The sequence below is a fragment of the Sphaerodactylus townsendi genome, linkage group LG15 (assembly GCF_021028975.2).
Source record: "Sphaerodactylus townsendi isolate TG3544 linkage group LG15, MPM_Stown_v2.3, whole genome shotgun sequence".
In the NCBI taxonomy this organism is placed as follows: Eukaryota; Metazoa; Chordata; class Lepidosauria; order Squamata; family Sphaerodactylidae; genus Sphaerodactylus; species Sphaerodactylus townsendi.
In genome coordinates, this window is record NC_059439.1 from 32,169,116 (window position 1) to 32,192,612 (window position 23,497).

The 23,497-nt window shown below is 47.2% G+C and overlaps 1 protein-coding gene across 1 annotated transcript in view; it reads right to left on the reverse strand.

The window, feature by feature from the left end:
• LOC125444318 (up-regulator of cell proliferation-like) overlaps window positions 1-23,497 on the reverse strand; it is a 39,282-nt gene that overhangs the window by 13,231 nt on the left and 2,554 nt on the right. Inside the window, 3 exon segments of the mRNA XM_048516746.1 lie at window positions 824-1,117; window positions 5,109-5,164; window positions 6,087-6,141. Of these exon segments, the coding sequence (XP_048372703.1) occupies window positions 824-1,094 (271 nt within the window). The 5' untranslated portion in view covers window positions 1,095-1,117; window positions 5,109-5,164; window positions 6,087-6,141.

Here is a 23,497-nt window from a genome sequence, read left to right on the forward strand (position 1 = left end):
TTTGATTCCCCCGCTCTGCCGCCTGAGCTGTGGAGGCTTATCTGGGGAATTCAGATTAGCCTGTGCACTCCCACACACGCCCCAGCTGGGTGACCTTGGGCTAGGCTTCACAGCTTGCCCGGAGCCTCTCTCAAGCCCCACCTACCTCACGAGGGTGTTTGTTATGCGAGGGAGGGGGAAGGCAAGGAGATTGTAAGCCCCTTTGAGCTGCTCCTGCAGGAGAGAAAGGGGGGATATAAATCCAAACTCTTCTTCTCTTCTTATTTATGCTTTGTGGAACGGATCAGGAATTAAATGGCTCAGATCCAGTACCGAGAGCAAGGAAAATGTCTGGTAATCCTGGTTCACAATCTTTACTTCTCTCTGCCCCCGTGCTAACACCAAACACCATTCTATTCCCAAAAGGGGAGGGAATTGATACAATTTACAGTCAAATCCTAGTTCAAAGCCCACTGAGTTCAGACACGTCCTGAAAGCAGACTGGTCAACCTTTGGGTGGTAGTTGGAGATCTTCTGCTGTTACAATTGATGACACAGATCAGAACACTGGGAGAAAATGGCAGCCTTGGAGGGTGGACTCTGTGCACACTACTGTGCACACTACATTAAGGTGACCAGATTGTCACCTTTGTAAACCGGGACCTGGGCGGGCGGGAAACGGGAGCGCCCCAGAAGGCAGTGCGCCCCAGAAGGCAGTGCGGCAGCCTTCCAAAAATTGGGACGGTTCAAAAAACCCACGGGACGCGGGACAAATTGTTTTAAGGCGGGACTGTCCCGCCAAAAGCGGGACGTCTGGTCACCATAAGCTACATCCCAAACTCACCATTTCCTGGAGGCCACAGATCTGGAGGCAGATCTGGAAAGAGGCTCCTGATGCCTTCTAGGAACCGGAAGCAGGTCTGTTCCCCCTTCAACTGGACTCTGACCAAGAGTTTGCGGACCTTCTCCTTTGGGTCCAAAAGCTTATCCAAAGTGTCGTATTCACCCTCTGAGATAATGCCCTGGGATGCTATGTCATCCAAGATGAGATCAGGCGCTCTTTGTAGGAAGGTGATGAGCTTGTCGCGGCCCCTCCGGATTGTCTCGAAGGCCATGGGTGGGGGCCGAGGCAGCTGCCCTGTTAAAAAGAAATGTAAGCACATATAGCTTTAAAGAATCTGTTTCCCTGGCCCCTTCTGCACACACAAAATAATGCGTTTTCAAACCACTTTCAAAACTGTTTGAAAGTGGATTTTGCTATTCCGCACAGCTTCAAAGAGCACTGAAAGCAGTTTGAAAGTGCATCATTCTGCATGTGCGGAATGAGCCCCTGTTCAGAGAACGGTCACCCTATTAAAACTGCTAAACTCTCAGGAACATCATCTTGCCCCTTTTTACAATTTGTTTAAAATAACATATTCTGTCTAATCCAGCAATTTAGATAAATCCGCAAGGTTATGCAGTTGCAAACTTAATGTGGTCGAAACCCTGACTCACCAACTCTTGCACTGCACCAGATTTGAGAACATCAGATCTAAATATACCAACTTACATTTTTTTTCTTCCAATCTGGGCTGCCTGATCTGACTAGGTCATCTCTATTGCTAAACAACTCGGACCCTGGTCTTTGTGAAGAGATCGCCAATTTCACTGTGGAGATAGTTGAGAGTTCCCAGTAGAACGTATTTGTTGTGCTCCCCGTGGGGCCTTTTATCTATCATGTATTCACGCAATTGTTCCCTATTTATGTAACTCTTTCTGACTATGCCAATAAAGGCTTATGTATGTAATCCAGGGATCCCCCAAACTTTTTGAGCCTGGGGGCACATCTGGAATTTTTACATGGGGTGGTGGGCGCAAGCACAAAATGGCCAGGGCAAAAGCCAGCTTTGAAGGGTGGACTCCACGGCATCATTCCCTGCTGGGATCTCCTGTAATAGCAGAAGCCAGCGTGGTGTAGTGGTTAAGAGCAGGTGCACTCTAATCTGGATAACCGGGTTTGATTCCCTGCTCTGCCACTTGAGCTGTGGAGGCTTATCTCGTGAACTAAATTAGTTTGTGCACTCCAACACATGCCAGCTGGGTGATCTTGGGCTCGTCACAGTTCTTTGGAGCTCTCTCAGCCCCGCCCACCTCACAGGGTGTTTGTTTGTTGTGAGTGGGGAAGGGAAAAGGAGAATGAGTCTCCTTACAGGAGAGAAAGGGGGGGTATAAATCCAATTCTTCTTTTTCTCAGGCTTCACTACCAAAACCTCCAGGTACATCCCAACCCAGACCTGTCTGCCTTACTGTCTTTTGTCCAGGTTTTCTCTCTCCCAGCATTACACATAAGTGTAAATCTGTCCCTTCCGTTCCCCTCTTCCGAGCACTGTTGGGTGCCTGCACAGAGCCATTTCCTAACAATGAGATGAGAGCTCTACCATTATTAAGGAACATTACCACTTCTGCTGGCACATGTTCTGGCTCCCCTGCCTTGAGGGCACACCCATAGGATAGATCAGTGATGGTGAACCTATGGCACGGGTGCCAGAGGTGGCACTCAGAGCCCTCTCTGTGGGCACGTGCAAACAGAGTTCATCATGTGGGAGGGAAATCAGCCCCCCACAATACTGAACACACATCTAGGCTGGTCTGGAGCCACTGGGCTCGATTATTAGCATTAAACCTAAGACCTACTTTTGGGGAAGCAGTGTAGGTAACCCTGTTAAGCGCTGTTAAACCCCACTGATTTTCATGCAAAGAACTAAAGTGCGATCCTTTACCTGGGAGTAAGCTCGGTTGCTGGCAATGGGGCTTGCTTCTGAATAAACCCTCCTAGGGTCACGATTCACCGGTTCGAAGAGTTGCACGGTTGCTTCAAAGCAAAGCCAACAACTACCACCAAGCTTACTCCCGAATAACACAAGCCTCGGAGCCAACTGTTTTTTCTAAACTGAAACCTCAGTATTCAGGTTAAATTGCCGTGTTGGCCCTTTGCGATAAATAAGTGGGTTTTGGGTTGCAATTTGGGCACTTGGTCTCGAAAAGGTTTGCCATCACTGGGATAGATCCATTCATCAACAGGACTTTGGGGACCTCTTGGAACTGGAGATGTCTTAAGGACCTGTATGGCGTTTTGATTTTACAGGGCAGAGCGCTGGTAAATGGGTATTATAACTGGCAGAGGGGTTTTTTTTACTAGCTGTATTTCTAACACCTTGGGCCCCAGCAGGTGGAAAAGTCATGGAAGGACTCCATTCCACCACCACCCCGGTAACCATCTCACTATAGTTGAGCACATACCTTGTGGGTCTTGGATTGTGAATTCCCACCTCCCTCCACTACCAGAGAAAGGACATTTTCCCCATGAAGGGGTACCCCTGCCAATGCGTAAACCTAAGCAGAGTCAACAGAAAGAGAAGGTGCGGCAGAGAAGAATTCCCATGAAGTTCGGTGATGTCTGGCTGGTTTTGTGTTTGGAAATTCACCAAGTCAAAACACTGGCAATGAGCCTCTCTCTTATATAAGCGAGTTTTGTTGTTTGTTTGCTGCAACAACTATCTCCCTGATGATCATACACAGCTACTGTGGCTCCAGGGAAAAGGAGTGTGTCTCACTGTACCTGCGGCTCTGGGAAGCAATACCAAACTGCTCCCTAACCTGTCACTGAATCTAGCAAGTCAAGCCAGTTGGGATGGGCACCTGGGGAAAGCAGTGTTCCCGGAGTCAAAGCAAACAGAAGTTTGTTTTCCCCTCACTCAACATTCTAGGAAAATGTTTTGTCTTCTGAATTTCTGCTTGGCGCTCAGCTAATAAAGGCACAGGTGCCTTGCTGGTGGGGGGGGGGGGGGGGGACGCTGGCAAATTTGCTAGGCAGAAACGAAACACAGGCCTGGCTTCCTACCGTTATACTCAAGAAAGATCTGGTTGGTTACCAGAGCTGGGTGGCATAACAGGCAGAGGGAAGGACAAGTGTCTTGGAGAACCGGGTTCAAATCTGTGGACAGCCACAGGAGTCAGCTGGGTGAACGTGAGCCAGCCACACGCTCTGAATCCAAACTATCTCACAGGGCACAGAGGTGGGATCCAGCAGGTTCTCACAGGTTCCCAAGAGTAGGTTACTAATTATTTGTGTGTGCCGAGAGGGGGTGACTAATGGGTGATTTTGCCACGTGATTTTTGCCTTAGTTACGCCCCTCCTCTCAGCAGTAGCGCGCAGAACTTGAAGCAGTCTAGCAGGAGGTGCACTGGCGTGCGTGGCAGCCTGCGCCTGCGTGCATTCGTTTCCCGCCCAAGGACCAGCACAGCGGCTGCATCCTTGCCACAGCCCTGCCCAGGAATGCCCCGCCCCCGGAATGCCTGGTTATGCCCCCGTCGTGCCACGCCCAGCCCCATTGGCGCTACGCCACAGTTTGAATCCCACCACCATGGGAACCTGTTACTAAAATTTTTGGATCCCACCACTGCTTACACCCCACTTTCCTCCCCAATGGAGAACCAAAGCATCTAATTTTTGTTTGTCTCTCTTCCTCCATTTTAAGTTCACAACAATCCTTTGAGGAGGGTTAGCGGGAGCAACCCAAGTGTACCCAGAGAACTTCACGGCTCTCCCGGAACCGAGCCGAGAACTCTAACCACTACACTGGAATTCAAATGGTTTAAAGTAAAATAAATACTCTAAGGTAAAAACATAAGTACCTATCACAGCTAGGTGTTGTTCAGAATTTATTTAACACCGGGGCCTTGCAGCAACGCAGCTACTGATTGTATTAAACTTATGATAAAATCCCTTTTGACTCAACAGGCACAAATTCATACAAAACCTTTTTGAAAGATCAGTCTCAAAATTCTGTCATTGTCACGCTAGAGAAACATGTTCTGTTTGGAAGACAGAATCCATGCACGTTATATCTTTCGTATGTACCCCAATGTTGGTGGGAAAGACAGACATTAAATACCAGTAGGGAATGAAAAACCCACCCTCAAATTTAATCCATGAGTTTATATTTCAAATGGACGTGAGGTTACAACTAAATGGAGCAACAACAGAGAAACAACATGGTAGGAGCATAGAACTTCTTGCTTTGAAACCCCCCTCCCAACATTTCATTACCTCTTTATTCTTGACAAAAAAACTAACAGCAACTTACCCAGTTACCTTCAGATGAGGAAATAAATGAAATCAGAACTCTGCTTTGGCATCAATCTGTAACAGGACATAAGCTGTATCATTTCCTCAGAAATGAAACAGAAAGCTTTCTTATTCCTAGACTTGTTACATTTCCTGTTCTCTTGTACCCCAGTGTTGGTGGGAAAGACAGACATTTAAATATCATTAGGGAATGAAAAACCCACCCCCAAAATTTAATCCATGAGTTTGTATCTCAAATGGAAATGAGGCTGTAAATAAATGGAGAAACAACAGAGAGCAACACTGTAGGACCATGGAGGTTCTTCCTTTGAAACCCGGCCCCTCCCAACATGTCATTACTGGTAGATCTTGTTCATTCAGGAACAAGATCTACCAGACCCCAGCCACATAGCCAGAGGTGGGATCCAGCAGGTTCTCACCAGTTCCCGAGAGTGGGTTACTAATTATTTGTGTGTGCCGAGAGGGGGTTACTAATTGGGTCCGCTTTTCCATCTCCACACCCTCGCCTCCCTGAGAGGCATCCTGCCTTTGAACGTGAAGGTTCCATATAGCAATTGCGACTAATAATGTAACTCCCTGATCTGGGTTAATCCCTTTCAGGTACTGCAATTCATTGAAAGGCCTTTCGTACCTTTTATCTCACCAGTCTCTATCAAAGAACCTGTGTGTTTCACCATTGCTGTGTTCAGATTTGTGATTTGGGGCATTTTCTATAATGATTTAGAAATGACCTGGTGCAAAAACATTTTTTGGGGTTATGGTGGGGTGGCTGCCCATGGGGGGGGGGCATCCAACTCATATTTTGCCCAGGGCTCAGGTTTGCCTAGGTACGCTTCTGCCCCCTTTGCTGAGGGGGGGCTGGCGAGGGAACCGGTTACTAAAATTTTTGGATCCCACCACTGCACATAGCCCGGAAAACCCACAACAACCAATTTTACTACTTCTTTATTCTTGACAAAAACTAGCGGCAACTTACCCAGTTCCCTTCTGGTGAGGAAATAATGAAATCAGAACTCTACTTCTGCATCGATCTGCTACAGAACATAAGCTGGAGCATTTCCTCGAAAATGAAACAGAAAGCTTTCTTTACTCTTAAGAGTTTCCAGACCTGATAGGTTTCCTGTTCCCTTAACAGAAGCCTGCTCAGCAGAAATTAACCCATTAAACTCTCGTGGCACAAAACTGGACCTAATAACTTATTAAATGCTACCTTATCCATCTAATGTAAGGAGGGCTAGTTTCAGGGGCTCAGTTTTGCCCTTCAGTGACTGGACACTTTGTAGATATGTCACTAGCAACACATGTACATACACACAAACACACAGACTTTTCCCAGGCTTGCAAAGGCTAGTGGTTTTTGTTGGTAATTCTCTCTGGTAAGAGACACCTTTTTCATCACAGCAGATAACATGGAGGCTAAACACAGCAGAACTTATCTAGGCTGGCAACAAAAGAAACGAGGACCCAATTCATAGTTTCTAACTAATAAGAGGAGTCTTTATTAGTGAACTCCATTCTGGATAGAACAGTCAAGAAATGGGTTATCTATCCTAATCTAGCTGGATGGAAAGAGATGTCTTAGTCTTTCTTCCTCCATTTTATGTTCACAACAATCCTTTGAGGTAGGTTAGGGGAGCAACCCAAGTGTACCCAGAGAACTTCATGGCTCTCCCAGAACCGAGCCGAGAACTCTAACCACAACACCACACAGGAATTCAAATGGTCAAAGGTAAAATAAATCCTCTAAAGTAAAATAAAAGTAAAAATATAAGTATCTACCACACCTAGGTGTTGTTCAGAAAAATTTTTTAACACCGGGGCCTTGCAGCAACGCAGCTACTGATTTTATTAAACTTATGATGAAATCCCTTCTGACTTAACAGGCACAGATTCATACAAAACCTTTTTGAGAAATCAGTCTCAAAATTCTGTCATTATCACGCTAGAGAAACACGTTCTGTTTGGAAGACAGAATCCATGCACATTATATCTTTCGTAAGTAAGAACATAAGAACATAAGAACCCTTTTGGGTAACATAAGTACCCCAATGTTGGTGGGAAAGACAAACATTAAATACCAGTAGGGAATGAAAAACCCACCCCCAAATTTAATCCATGAGTTTATATTTCAAATGGACATGAGGCTATAAATAAATGGAGAAACAACAGAGAAACCACATTGCAGGAGCATAGAACTTCTTGCTTTGAAACCCCCCCTCCCAACATTTCATTATCTCTTTATTCTTGACAAAAATTAGCAGCAACTTACCCAGTTCCCGCCAGATGAGGAAATAAATGAAATCAAAACTCTAGTTTGTCATCAATCTGTGACAGAACATAAGCTGTATCATTTCCTGGGAAATGAATCAGAAAGCTGTCTTAATTCCTAGAGTTTCCAGACCCGATAGGTTTCGTGTTCCCTTAACAGAAGCCTGCTCAGCAGAAATTAACCCATTAAACTCTCATGGCACAAAACTGGACCTAACAACTTATTAAACGCTACTTATCCATCTGTGAAGAAAGTGCATGTTCCTTTAAATTTACTGAGTGATGATTTGCCTTGCATATGTGGTTTTATGAGGCAACCATCTGCTCTTGGGTGCTGTGTGGTTTCCAGGCTGTATGGTCGTGTTCTAGCAGCATTCTCTTCTGACGTTTCGCCTGCATCTGTGGCTGGCATCTTCAGAGGATCTGAAGATGCCAGCCACAGGCTCAAGCGAATCTGTCTGGAGGCTGTCTGTTCTGGAACATGGCCGTACATACAACCACATACAACGCAATGATCCGACCGTGAGAAGCCTTCGGAAGCAATACATCACAGTCTTGCTGGAGTGCGTACACAATGTGACCCTTTGGCGCCCATTAAGGTTGTAAACTGTGGTGTTGTTCTTCTGATCACACTTGCCCTGGTCTTCGTCCCCATGTAGCAACAATAAATCCTTCCCCTCATGGATTGTGAGAAAGACACAAAGAAAGGCCAGAGCCGTTGGGGAGGCGAGCATCCCCCGCAAGGCCAGCGTTGTGATAGACAGCCACCTGTGGCTGCCTCAGTCATCCCTCTTATCTGCAGTTGCCAGCATCAAAGGAAACCAAAGGAAGAGAATGGTCTGTTAACATAAGAGAGCAGAGCCCCATCCCTGAGTAGGTGTGAATGCCTTCACCTGAGGGCATTCCTTTGATGGAAGGAGAAGAAACATCCTGACAGGTGGGCAAGAAAAAATATAGCCTCACCGGCCTGTCCTGTGTGTGTAGGGGTGGTTTCAACCCCAGGATTTTGCAAGAAGATCCTTGTTTAATGATTTTTGGAAAAACCCGGGTTGAGAGGAATATAACGGGCTTAAGTTGTTTGGGGGAAGAGACCTGTGTGAAGTTCTTCCACAAAATGTTGTTTGTAACGTCACAAAGATATCATACGTGTGCTGTGCGCAATTTCCCTGTGGGCTGGAATGGTGGAGAGCGAAGGGGAAGCTGGAAAGAAGGAAATTCGGAAATTCCCCGAGGGCAGCAATCTACTCCTCAAAGGGATCATGTCAGAGCAGTAGAGAAAAGGGTGTCTTGACCCCCTCTAGCTGTCTGATTCACTGATAACTCCCTCTCTGTCACTGAGGCAGGACAGAGCACAAAGGCCTTCCCTTCCAACACTTTTTGGGCGCCGTGCGTGTTACTTAAAAGGTACGCTTAGGGCAGTGATGGCGAACCTTTTTGAGACCGAGTGCCCAAATTGAAACCCCAAACCCACTTATTTATCTCATAACAAAGTGCTCCAGCATGGCAGAACATTTAACCCCTGAATACTGAGGAGTTTTTAGTTTAGAAAAATGGAGTTGGCTTTCCTAGGAAACGATGGCGTTACTCGGGAGTAAGCTTGGTGGTAGTCGATGACTTTGCTTTGAAGCAACCGTGCAACTCTTCCAACGGGTGAATCATGACCTTAGGAGGGTTTACTCAGAAGCAAGCCCCATTGCCAGCAACCAAGCTTACTCCCAGGTAAAGGATCGTGCTTTAGTTCTTCACATGAAAATCAGTGGGGTTTAATCAGTGGGGTTTAACAGTGTTACCTACACTGCTTTCCCAAAATTAGGGCTTAGGTTTAATGCTAAAAAATTGAGCCTAGCAACCCAGGCCAGCCTAGATGTGTGGGGGGGCACTCTGTTTGCGTGTGCCCACAGAGAGGGCTCACCCGTGCCATAGGTTCGCCACCACTGGCTTAGGGTTTCCAACAATTAAACTGATCCCTCTCTAGCTGCCCCTTCAATATCAGCTGGATTAGCGGCAAATACCAGAAGAGGTGATTTAACGCCGTGCCATGATAAACCTCACCCCTCTGTTTCCACAAGTTGTTAAAACCGCAAGAGATTTCCAACTGCCCAGCTGGTAAAATAAAGATCAAGAGAATTCCTCTTAACAAAGCTTCCCCACTGGTCCCTGCAACATTGTGGGAGCGCAGGTTGCCTACTCCAGGTTGGGAACTTCCTGGAGGTTTGAAGAAAAAAGAAAGAAGAAAAATTTGGATTTATACCCCCTCCCCTTTTCTCTCCTGCAGGAGACTCAAAGGGGCTTACAATCTCCTTTCCCTTCCCCCCTCCCCACAACAAACACCCTGTGAGGCGGGTGGGGCTGAGAGAGCTCCGAAGAACTGTGGCTAGCTCAAGGTTACCCAGCTGGCATGTGTTGGGGTGCACAAGCTAATCTGGTTCCTCAGATAAGCCTCCACCGCTCAAGTGGCAGAGCGGGGAATCAAACCCGGTTCCCTAGATTAAAGTGCACCTGCTCTTAACCACTACACCACGCTGGCTCTCAACCTCAACTGGGTGTCAGCAGACTCGTCGTCTGCATCTCTGCTTTGTAGCAATCTCCCAAAATGGCCGACCCTGCCAATTGCTATTTTACCACAGAGTTCTGTTGTTGAGACAGGGTGTACCATTCCGACTTGGCTGGAAGCAATTCATTCCCTAATTCAAAGGCTCTACTAATCACTCGAGTACGACCATCAGTCCCTTTTCATCCAGTGTGATCAAAGCAAATGCCACCTCGCACCTGGGCCAGGTAGCAAATGTTCTCAGGTGCAACAAGAAAGCTGGCACACCCTGCGGCTGGCATTTGCGATGCCAAAGAGCCTGGCGCTGTGTACTCTTCCGGGCTTGTCTCACACACAAAGCTACCGTGTGGTGCTGATACATCTTAGCTCTCATGACAGACCAATGGCGAGGGATTGGGGCAGATCTGCAGAACTGGATAACAGCTTGGAACAGTGGCGTACTGCCCATGGGGCCTGGGGGCATGGTGCCCCAGGAACGTGCCGGTGCAGGGGTGTGGCCGGGGAGAGGAGGGGGCATAACAGGGGTGTGGAGGGGCAGGGATGGGCAGCACCACAGCAGGGGGACAGGGAGCGTGCATCCCCCGGGCGCAGCTCCCCCTTGCTCTGCCCCTGCCTTGGAATGTTCCCCTGCTTGAAAATACAAGACGGCGAGGTAACATAATCTTATTTTGAGCTGTCACCCACCATCCTGGGAGCAGCAGTGGCGTAGGAGGTTAAGAGCTCGTGTATCTAATCTGGAGGAACCAGGTTTGATTCCCTGCTCTGCCACCTGAGCTGTGGAGGCTTATCTGGGGAATTCAGATTAGCCTGGGCACTCCCACACACGCCAGCTGGGTGACCTTGGGCTAGTCACAGCTTCTCAGAGCTCTCTCAGCCCCACCTACCTCACAGGGGGGGTTTGTTGTGTGAGGGGGGGGGGAAGGGCAAGGAAATTGCTCAAGCCTTTTAGTCTCTCCTTACAGGAGAGAAAGGGGGGATATAAATCCAAAACTCTTATTCTTCTCTCTTCATCCCTGGCCATCTTTCTCTAATTGTTCAGCCTGAGCAAATTCAACTTCTTTCTTCACATAAACGGGAGTTAATTTGTCAGTTGCAGGAATTAGTCCCCTTCCGTGCAGGCAGAATAATCCACTTCCTATCCATTTTCACAATTGTTTGCAAGTGGATTTTGCTATTCCGCACAGTTTTAAAGTGCATTGAAAGTAGATTGGGAGTGCATTATTCTACATGTGCGGAAGGGGCCTTGGCGTGGCTTGAACCTTGCGGCCAGACTGAGCAGATAATTCGCTGCTTTGTCCGCCAGGCGATCCCCTTTCTTTCGCAATGCTTGTGTCCTTTTGTGAATGCCCCCTGCAGTATATGATTGCTACTTCCTCTTAATAGCGGAGCCAGAGGTGAATTTGTCCCACTTCTGGACTGTGTCTGAATTAAAGATTAAACCCTGTTTTATTCCTGTGTGAGTTAGGTAGAAACCAACTGTATTAGGTAGGAAATAGGATTTGTAAGTTTCTCTGTACTTGTGACTGCATGGAACCGCCTTGGCCCAAGGCAGGAATCCATCTCGGCCTCACCTGAGCCCACCCTTTTCACGTGCAAAGGTCTATGATGGACGCGAACAAAGGAAGATCTCGGAGGAAGCGCCTCGCCCTGCCTAATCCCTTCAGCCCAGCGGGCAGATGCAAGGGGGCTATGCTATAGATCATCAAGCTCTATGCTTCCTGACCCCACGGACACCTGGGGAAACAGCTTTGTGTTTTCCACGTCCCAGTGGATATGCGATCATGCACCCTCTCGCCCTACTCTGGCGCGAAATCCCAGAAGGGGATGCCTATCGAACTCTGATTGGTTCCTGTATGTTGCAAACGAATTATTGGTTACTTTGAATTTTGCTAATGAATGGTGGTGGGCTGTCTTGTATTCTCCCGGGCTCCCGACGGGAGAAAGTGTATTTAAGATGTTGTAAGGCTGCTAGGCAGCGCCATGAGTCCTTAATGGAGCAGGAGGCAATTTACTGTTGTGACACTTAGGTCGGCATCTCAATAAAACCTTTCTTTATTATACTCGTCGTGTCGGGTCCTGTTTGGGTTCCTAGACGCTGCCGAGATCTGGGTACCTTGGAGCCTGTAGAAAGTTACCTGAGCAGCGCGGTAACACTCTGGCAAATGAAGAGCTTCCCGTAATGTAGTGACTAGATCCCCGTGTCATATTGCAGCCCCTCCCATAGTAAATACTCCTCTCTGAGCCCACAATTTCACCAATGCATTTGGTAAAACGCCAAATGCATAACAGGAATCAGTGTAAATATTTACTCTCTTGTCGCTACTTAATTCTAAAGCTCAGGAAAAAGCATTGCCTCCGCAGCAGCCTTTGCCAAGAATGTGGGAGGGTGGGAGGCTGACTCCACAATCTCACAGAGCTTTGCAACAGGAACTTTTTAAGGCCTGGGTTGGTTCCTCTTATCTTATTATCAGTTCCCACCCCAACTTTACCCTCAGGTGCTTGGCTAGAATTCAGATTGCCACCTTATCTCCATATGCCAATGACACCTGCATTCAGACAGTCATATATGCTTGCAAGTTCTCGGGTGCAGTGAGGACGTTGGCACAGCCGACAGCTGGCATTTGTGATGCCACGGGTGGCTCTATTAGGGGCCACGTCTCTCCTGTGCTGCGCCAACTGCACTGACTTCTAGTGGAATACCGAATCACCTTCAAGGTGTTGGCATCGACCTTTGAGCCCCTTTGCGGCTTGGGGCCCTCATACCTTAGGAACTGTCTCTCCCCTTACATCCCTACTCAGCCTCTGCATTCTGCAGAGGCAAATTTGGCCCCTCAGTGATGTGACTACCGTGTTTCCCCGAAAATAAGTCAGTGTCTTATATGAATTTTTGCTCCCAAAGATGCGCTATGTCTTATTTTCAGGGGATGTCTTATATTTCTGTGTTCTGTTCGTCGGGCATGCTTCCAAACAAAAACTTTGCTACGTCTTACTTTCGGAGGATGCCTTATATTTCGCACTTCAGCAAAACCTCTACTACGTCTTGTTTTCTGGGGATGTCTTATATTTGGGGAAACAGGGTAGCCTCAACCTGGGCCATGGGAATAGTTCCATGGGAATGTCAACTCAATGCATGGCAGCTGTGAAAAAGGCAAACTCTATGCTGGGGATAATTAGGAAAGGAATTGAGAATAAAACTGCAAAGATTGTCATGCCCTTATATAAAGCCGTGGTGCGACATGCACTAAGATTACCTGTGTCCCAGTTCTGGTGCCCGCGTACAAAAGGATATTGAGGAGATAGAAAAAGTTTGGAGAGGAGATGGCTGAGGGGGGGGATATGATTGAAGTCTATAAAATTATGCATGGGGTAGAAAATGTTGATAGAGCCAAATTTTTCTCTCTACTCCTGTCTACTAGAACCAGGGGCATACATTGAAAATGCTGGGAAGAAGTGGGACTAATAAAGGGAAACACTTCCTTCACTTAGTGTGATTGAATTGTTTGGAATATGCTGCCACAGGAGATGGTGATGGCCACTAACCTGGATAGCTTTAAAAGGGGCTTGGACAGATTTATGGAGGAGAAGTCGATCTATGGCTACCAATCTTGATCCTCTTTTATTTGAGATTGCAAATGCCTTAACAGACCAGGTGCTCAGGAGCAGCAGCAGCAGCAGAAGGCCATTGCTTTCACCTCCTGCATGTGAGCTCCCAAAGGCACCTGGTGGGCCACTGCGAGTAGCAGAGAGCTGGACTAGATGGACTCTGGTCTGATCCAGCTGGCTTGTTCTTATGTTCTTATGGGCCAGGGCCTTTACTGCCTTGGCCCCTGCCTGGTGGAACGCCCTCCCTTCCACCATCAGGGCCCTGAGGGACCTTGAGTGGTTCCGCAGGGCCTGCAAAACAGAGTTGTTCCACCCGGCTTTTGGTGAGGCTGGTCACTGATGTGCCATCCCTCCCCACCCCCTATGTACTATCATACCCGGTTGTTACTGTTGTTGTGCCCAGACGACCCCTCCCAGGGGCGGGAGATGGAGGCCTTCTTCTTCGTTGCCATCTGTTGTTTGGTTTTTACTATGATGCTATGTTTAATAACTTTAGGTTTTAATTAGAATGTAATTATAGGGTTTTTCATGCCAATTTTTTTTCCACCCAGAGCCCTCCGGCGGGAGGGCGGTAAAACAAGTCTAACAAATAAATCAAACAAATGAAGTTGTAATGCGCTGTCTAGCAGGGCAGAAAGATGGGATGTAAATGTTGGAAAATAAAAATAAAATAAATGTAGGAATCCCAGAGAGTCACAGAATGAGTTCTTGATTGGGGTGTGTAACAGCTTTTTTTAGGAGAACCTGGCTGTCTCGCCAGGAGAGGCACTTAATAGCATATGGTACCGATCGTGATTCACTAGGGCAGTGATGGCGAACCTTTTTGAGACCAAGTGCCCAAATTGCAACCCAAACCCCACTTATTTATCGCAAAGTGCCAACCCGGCAATTTAACCTGAATGCTGAGGTTTTAGTTTAGAAAAAACTGGTTGGCTCCCTCTTCCTCCGCCCCACCTGCTCGAGCAGGGGCCAGCCTGCTCTAGCCTCCAGCAAGTCCCACGCACACCGCTCTGTGCCTCTCTAGCATCTCTGCCTCCTCTAAAAGCCCCCCTCGGGCAGCAGCCACCGTGACCACAGGCACCAGGCCCGCCAGCAGAGTCCTCCCTGCTTACCACAGTGCGCACACGTTGTGCTCAGTGGCCCAGGCCAGCCTAGATGTGTGTGGGGGTGGTGTGATTTTCCACCCCCCAAATGACGAACTCTGTGTGTGCGTGCCCACAGAGAGGGCTTTGAGTGCCACCTCTGGCACCCGTGCCATAGGTTCGCCATCAGTGCACTAGGGTGATATAAGATGGAACCTCCTATATCTCTGGCTGCTTCAGGCGCTGAGAAAAAAGGGACCCCTGAATCTCATCAGATCTTGGGAGCTAAGTAGGGTCAGCCCTGGTAATTAACTGCACATGCTCAGAAGCTCTATTTTTAAACAGATTTTTAATCATTGTTTTGATATGTCTTTTAAACAAATGGGTAATTTGGAGAAGGTCAAAAGATATTCGTTAACCTTTTTCTCCCCTCTGAGCAATTATGGGGCCTCCTTGTGCAAGAGTCTTTATACCAGTAGATTCGTGTTTACAAAACAAGACACTCAAACCGCTGGCATTCACGGTCAGTTCAGACCTTATTATCAACAGTTGTTCTGAAAAAAACAATATAAAAACAGCCCCTTTCTTCACTTAATCATTAAAAGCTGCCTCGGTTTGTTTAAAAAATTTCAGATAATACGAAGGAAAACCTGAAAAAATAAAACAAAAAGCTGAAATGAGAAAAAAACTTATCTAAAAATTGGAAGAGCTTGTTCGTGGGCGTCAGCTCAACTCAGCACGAACCCGTTAACCTTTTTTCCCCTTTTATTTTTGACATATGTATCCCCTGAGGAGGCTCCATACAAAATGCATAGGAGTTTTCCAACAGATGGGAATGAAATTGTCTTCCTTCTGCACCATTGTTTTTCTTTGCTCCTTCCGCACACGCAAAATAATGCATTTTCAAACCACTTTCACAACTGTTTGCAAGTGGATTTTGCCATTCCACACAGCTTCAAAGAGCACTGAAAGCAGTTTGAAAGTGCATTATTCTGCATGTGTGGAATAGAGTCTCTTTGCTCCATTTCCACACATGCAGAAGAATGGACTTTCAATCCACTTTCAACCCACTTTGCAGCTGTGTGGAACAGCAAAATCCACTAGCAAACAACTGTGAAAGTGAATTGAACGTGCATTATTCTGCATGTGCGGAAGGGACCTCTGTGAAGAATATGTATTTTTGCGAAATTTCATGTATTAGCTTAGCATAAGAACAGCCATATTTTGTCAAGGATTTTTGTAAGAGTTGAATGGATCTCTCTGTGTCTGTTCTATTAGTAGATTCAGCCGGCAGTTTTGACGCCTAGCTGTCCGAGGTCACGATGACCGTGGAAGAGATAATTGAAGTTCCAACGTTCACTCGTTAGCTCCTGATTTATGGCACCTAACCTAAAATTCCTTCAGCTGCACTAATTAGTAGAGGTCTTTTGATTGGAGGGTTTGGACCATGTGATACCTACCTTTCCCTATAATGCTTAGATTATTCCAACTTAGAGATTCATCTATCTTTGCTTAGAATATTGGCTTGTCTTGATGTTCGATTTCCCATGCCTTTTTTGATTAACTTCTCTGTTCCTTGGCTAAGTATGATTTTTCCTGCTTGCTCCTATATAATGAAGGCAGTGCTATCTTGAACTGTATGGACCTGACAATATTGGCTTTTTTCTGTATTATTATTATTATTATTAGTTTCAGCTTTTCAAATTATTTTCTGCACTATTGGTGAAATTCTGATATTGTTGTTATTAACCTGCATTTTTTTTGCTGGAATAGATACAAAAATAATTTTTATTCAAGTGAACAGTGCCTTTTTGGTTCTGAAAAGAACTCACACATTGTGGGACTGAAGGGGAGTGCCCCTTTGAGTTTTGACAGTCTCCCGTAGTGTAGGAATTAAACTGTCCAACTAAGATCTGTTAAAAGGGTTGTGAAAGGCTGGGACTCTGCCTTGTGCGTAATTCCACTCTGAATGAATTTCTCCCCCCCCCCTCCGCCCCCTTCAAGAGCACTCCATGTTGATAAAGATCAGCCAGTGGCATTGTGTAGTATTGTTATCTTTAATTACTATGAAAGGAACCAATAAAAAAAACCCCACCACCGTGTTCGAGATGTTCACACCAAATTTTCTGTTACACTTCACTTTCCGTTGTGTGACCTGCATAAAATCCTGTGAGGTCTATTGTGTGTGTGGTTTGTTTTTCTTTTAAGCAGCAAGTTTCTCTGCGTAGGCAAAAGTCACTGAAATTAACAATAACTGTTCACATTTTTCTGATACTAACACACAAACACGCATGGGTACATGGGCAATGGAAGTTTCTGTAGCAGATGCAGATATTGCTTGAGTGGTTGTTTGTTGGGGTGAGCCAGCAAACCTAGCAGAGCCTCAAACATAGCACAGGAATGCCTGCACCATTGGATGCCCTCTGGGCGCGTCACAAGACCCCCATGACTCACGGTCACAAGATGCCCCACACAAAGGGACAAAGGGTCACAAGACCCCAGGTGTGTACTTGACCCAGACAGGAACGTTTCCTCCCGCACATGCGCAGCCCCCGTGAGTCATTGTATTGTGCCACCTTCTCCCGCTCTCCCGCCTTCCCCCAAAACCTAATAAAAGGTGCCAGGGACCCCAGCTCGGCAGATTAGCCCCGACTATCCTGCCGCTGGCTACTCTCCACCGGACCTTGATATTGCTGCGTCTCGCCTATTCCTTGCGTCGCCCGTAACAACTTCAGTTGTTTTCTTCCCTTCCATTCGTTTCCACAAGGAAAGCTAAATACACCCCTTAGCACAGGGCACAAGAATATCTGGAATTCGCTGAAAAACTGATGACTAGAAAAGCAACTTTCATGACTACTCAACAACAGTTTGGCGCTCCCTCTGTCCTCTTTCCATTACAGCTTGGAGGACCCCAAAGCTCAGGTTCTTCCAGAGACTAACTATACTAAAGAGAGCCAGCATCATAAAGCAGTTAAGAACCACGAACTCTAATCTGGAGAAACAAGTTCGATTCCCTGCTCCTGCACGTGAAGCCTGCGGGGTGACCATGGGCCAGTCACAGTTCCCTGAGAACTCTCTCAGCCCACGTGGAGGCCGGCAATGGCAAACCACCTGCAAACTACTCTTGCCTGGAAAATGGCCCGCAGACACACAAAGGCCCCTTCCGCACGTGCAGAATAATGCACTTTCAATCCACTTTCAATGCACTTTGCGGCTGGATTTTATTGTGTGGAATAGCGAAACCCACTTGCAAACAATTGTGAAAGTAGATTGCGTTATTCTGCACGTGCGGAAGGGGCTAAACATACTCCGCGTTCTCTTTTTGATTGCAGAGGGACCGCATCAGCACTTAACAGGACATATAGACTTGTGGGTAGAGATTTACTGGCCCAGTTTGAGGTTCAATCACACAATGGCATCGATTATATCACATGGATTACATTATATTACATTACATGAAATTTGGCAGCTTTTCACCCGTGTGAGGAATGCCCGGTGGCCACACAAGCCGAGGCAGGTTAGTTGCCTTAGCTCCCGTGCCCAAGGGGAATGATTCACGGAGCTCGTATCTTGCATGTGGGATCGTTCCCTCGCCTTCTAGGAAACCCTTGCCAAATGCTCTCATCAGGCAGCCATCCCTGCAACTGAGCCAGATCGCTACCGATATTGGCAGCCAAAATGCAATTTCAGCAGGAATTTTGACCTCGCTTCCCTGCGGGAGAACGATGTGATTTGCCAATTCGATAAGGCGAGGAGGCAACACATAGCGATCAGCGATATCTCACAAGGGAGAGGCTTTTTATGCGGTGACGAATGTCAGCTGGAACTTCTTCCAATTAAATGCAGTGACGGATGTCACTTGGAAGCTGACGCCCTATTTCATTTCGATTTGTGATACCTCAGGGGCTGGTTTCAGGGACGAGGCCTCTACAGGCAGAAAGAGACCACGGCCCACATTTTGGAGACTGGATAGTCTGGGCAGCCGATGTGGAATAGGGCTCATTGCTGGACTGGGGCCAGAGAGACCCCAGTTCGAATCCCTGCTCAGCCAAGAAGGGTGTTTAAGTGATCTTCAGCCAGTCACTTTCTCTCTCAGGAAAACTTACCTCACAGGGTCATCATGTGGATAAAATGTGAAGGTCAACAGGTATATATATAATCCTGTAAGCAGAATAATGAGCAGAATGTAGCTTGTGTGCCATTTTAAATAAGAACAGTTATCTTGGTAAAGACCAGCCTTTTAACCTCAGAAATCATAAACAAAAGAACTTTACTGATACTGAGAGAAAAGATAAACATAGCAACACTTAGATATCAATCCATTTACAGTTCATCATTTGGGTTACAATTTGGTTACCAGTAACCAGCATAATTTACAGTATTAAACTTTCAGTCAGAGGCTTTTTACATAGCTTTAGTTAACAGAACACTGAAAAACATCTTTCCTCAGTCAGAGAACTACAGTCTCCAACTGTCACTTTTAGAATGTTCGCTGAGCTCTTTCAGTACTGTATGCAAGGCTGTCAAATCCAACAAAATGGAGGAGAGGAGACCTACCCATGCTGACCTGAACTTCTCAGAGGAATGAATGGACAAACCTGTAACAGAGAATTAACCATTTACGGGTCTCTATGACCAGTGAACAGAAAAAAACGACAGATCGAATCTTTCACTTCGCTTATTTTACAACCAAATGACAAAAACCGCAAATCAGAAAACGGCAGCAGAAATCTCATCCAGGCCTCAGAAGCCTTGCCCCGTCTCATCAAATCTTGGAAGTTAAGCAGGGTCACCCCTGGTTTGTATTTGGAAAAAAAGATCACCAAGGAGTACCAGGGTTGTGACCCAGAGGCCAGCAACGGTAAACCACCTCTGAGGTCTCTTGCCTTGAAAAATCGGAGGGATTGCCATAAATCAGCTGCGATTTGACAGAAAACAATAAATAAAATATATCTATTACTCATTTAACAAAAAAAATGAAAAGGTAGTGAGTGGTGAGGAAATGGTAGGTGTAAGGGGGGAAATCGCCCAGGATAGAGCGATCTCATCAGATCTTGGGAGCTAAGCAGGGGCAGCCTTTGTAAATACTTGGCTGGGAATCCATGGGAATCCAAGGAAATCCATGGTTGCTACACAGAGCCAGGTAATGGCAAACCACCTCTGAACCTCTCTTGCCTTGAAACATCTATGGGGTCGCCATAAGCCATACATAACTTGAACTCGCTTTCCACCCACCAAGGGAAAATGTCACTGGATGGGGTAGAGGCAGTGGTAGGATCCAAAAATTTTAGTAACAGGTTCCCATGGTGGTGGAATTCAAACTGGTGTAGCGCCAATGGGGCTGGGCGGGGCATGATGGGGGCATGGTCAGGCTTTCTGGGGGCGGGGCATTGCTGGGCGGGGCTGTGGCAAGGACGCAGCCGCTGCGCCGGTCCTTGGGCGGGAAACGAATGCACGCAGGCGCAGGCTGCCATGCACGCCGGTGCACCTCCTGCTAGACTGCTTCAAGTTCTGCGCGCTACTGCTAAGAGGAGGGGCGTAACGAAGGCAAAAATCACGTGGCAAAATCACCAATTAGTCACCCCCTCTCGGCACACACAAAATAATGAGTAACCTACTCTCGGGAACCTGTGAGAACCTGCTGGATCCCACCTCTGGGTAGAGGGGTCAGAAAATGTGTGCCTTCCCACCTACACTGTAACTTTTCACTTTTTTATGCGGTCTTCCCAGAAAGATCGTACCAAAGCAGGTTTGGGAAAATGCGCTGTGACGTAGGCCGGCTCCCTGAAGGAGGACAAAGGCCAGCATCTATTGCAGCAAGCCATGCGAAGATGATGATTAGGCGCAATCACCGTTGAATGAATAATTCCCAAAGCATTTCGGATATCTCCATTGGGGGAGCATCCCTATCCCAAAACACTCAGCGTCAGTCATGATCCGTGTCACTGAGGGACGCATCCGAGGCGGGGCTCGGGAGTGCCCTGCCTCAGGTGGAGCACCGCATCATCCTACCTAAGAACTTTTTTCAAAAAGTAGATTTTGAAACTTTGTGGTCTGAGACCACTCAGCGAGAGAAGGTCGCCTTGATTTCAGAACAGGAACATTTGGGTTGGGGAATGGCCTCTGGCTCTTGCTCCAAGTGGGATAGCGCTCCCAACGCAACTGCACAGCTCTGCCTTCGCAAGAATCTTCCTGGTTTGGATTTTTCACAATCGCTTACAGACATATCATGATGCTGTCACTCTTTTTTTAAAAAAAAAATTTTCCTTTTAGCTCAGCATGAACATGGAAAGGAGCTTAAATGGGGCAAAGGGCAACTTAACGGAGTCACTGTGTTTATTTTAAAGAAGTCAGAAAACGCTCCTGAACTTGATTTCTTCTTACTCAATATATAATTTCCTGGAGCGAACAATTAAACAGAACGTAAAAAGACACACACTGTGATGTAACTTCTGGATATATGGTGTATGTTGCTGCAACCTGTGACATCACCTCCAGATTACATCACTTTTCACCCCTTTCTCTAGAAGCAGGGGATCAGAAGTGAGACCACTATAATGGGGAATATGGTCCCCCTGGTTGGTTTTAAGTTAATCACAGATTTTGCCATCCATTGTTTTCAAGCCCCACCTGATAATGTGGCGTTATTGAATGAGGAAAAGGAACGATCCCTTCCTTTGATTATTCTCATTGTTCCCCCATCCTACACTGCAACTTTTATTGCCTAGACTTTACTTTGCTTGCTGGTGCTTTTTCTCCCTTTTCCTCAATGTTTCTGCCTTATCTACCTCTCTCCAGAATGTGGACATCTCGGCCTACGAAAACCAGTGATTCTTCTGCCTTTTCTTTCACGTATAGGAAACTCAGCCTGTATTGGCTAGTGACTGCCCCATCAACCATGTATTGACTAGTGACTGTACCATCAACCATGTATTGGCTAGTGACTGTACCATCGACCATGTATTGACTAGTGACTGTACCATCAACCATGTATTGGCTAGTGACTGTACCATCAACCATGTATTGGCTAGTGACTGTACCATCAACCATGTATTGGCTAGTGACTGTACCATCAACCATCAACCATGCAATCTCATAGTGTAGGAAAGACCAAACTCTATATTCTCAGAAGGGTGTGTCTTTTCTCAGTAAACTGACACACCTTGTGAGTGACCAGGCTCCCGTCTATGAAGCAACGGGGACTTAACCATTTTAGAGTGCATGAGCACAGCATTGCAGTAGGGGGTGGGCTAGGTCCCCGTCACCAGCTTCTACCAGGGGTGGGGTGGGGGATGAGGGGAGCAGTGCCAGATTCAGGTTGGGAAACTCTGGGAGATCTGCAGGTGTATCTTGGGGCAGACTGTGACCTCAGTGGGATGTACAATGCCTTAGAGCAGGGGTCTGCAACCTGCGGCTCTCCTGATGTTCATGGACTACAAATACCATCAGCCCCTGATAGCATGGTCAATTGGCCGACGATGAAGCGAATCCATGAACATCTGGAGAGCCGCAGGTTGCAGACCCCTGCCTTAGAGTTTACCCTCCAAAGCCGCCATTTTCTCCTGGGAAACTGATCTCTGTCGTTTAGAGATAAGCTATAATTCTGGGGCGCTCCAGGTCTTAGCTAGAGGCTGGCATCATGCTGGCATCAGACAACATGTAGATTGGGGTGCTGTGTGGTTTCCGGGCTGTATGGCCGTGTTCTAGCAGCATTCTCTCCTGACGTTTCGCCTGCATCTGTGGCTGGCATCTTCAGAGGATCATCTTCAGAGGATGCCAGCCACAGATGCAGGCTTAACAGACTCCCTTAACCAATACAACCTGTGACACGTGAAAGCCTTCGACAATACATTGAACATGTAGATTTTTTTGTCTTATTTACAACATCCAGAAAACAGTGATGTAACACGAAATATTTCATGATTTAATAACTTTTAGATATACTCCACGATACAGACATTTTGGAGAACTGCGATTCGGTTTGGTAGGAAGAGACTAGGTATCTGCACACCCCTTGAACCTGATCATACTACTAGGGTACTTGTAAGTCTATGAGGATGCCCTCGGATATGGAGTATTTTTAGCTCCATGGGGGTGAAACCCAGAAATGGTTGCTACTGCAGGGCAATACTGGTATCCAACCAAACGCCAGTGCAAGGGGGAAGCCGGGGGGCTTTAGGGTGGGGAACATGGTGGCCACGGCCTTGGACTTATGCCGCTCATAAGGGTGGCATAACTCCATGTAGCCTTCTAGAGGGTTTTCAGGCATTCAAGGACTTGTTTTGTTTTAGCTGTTTCCAGAGGTGGGATCCAGCAGGTTCTCACAGGTTCCCAAGAGTAGGTTACTCATTATTTGTGTGTGCCGAGAGGGGGTGACTAATTGGTGATTTTGCCACCTGATTTTTGCCTTAGTTACGCCCCTCCTCTCAGCAGCAGCGCGCAGAACTTGAAGCAGTCTAGCAGGAGGTGCACCGGCGTGCGTGGCAGCCTGCGCCTGCGTGCGTTCGTTTCCCGCCCAAGGACCGGCACAGCGGCTGCGTCCTTGCCACAGCCCCGCCCAGGAATGCCCTGCCCTGGAATGCCTGGCCACGCCCCCATCATGCCCCGCCCAGCCCCATTGGCACTACGCCACAGTTTGAATCCCACCACCATGGGAACCTGTTACTAACATTTTTGGATCCCACCACTGGCTGTTTCCCCACACTACCTGAAAGCCTTCTGGAGGTGACAGGGTGGTGCAGCCATCCCAGGTCGCTTCATGCTTTGTACCGGGCTGTCTATCTGCCCTGCCTCCATTATACGTGCAAAATCCTGTCTGAATCCACCCTGAGCATGCCAAGGAAGAGGCTGGCAAAACGGCCATAAATCCTTCCTTCCCCCCCT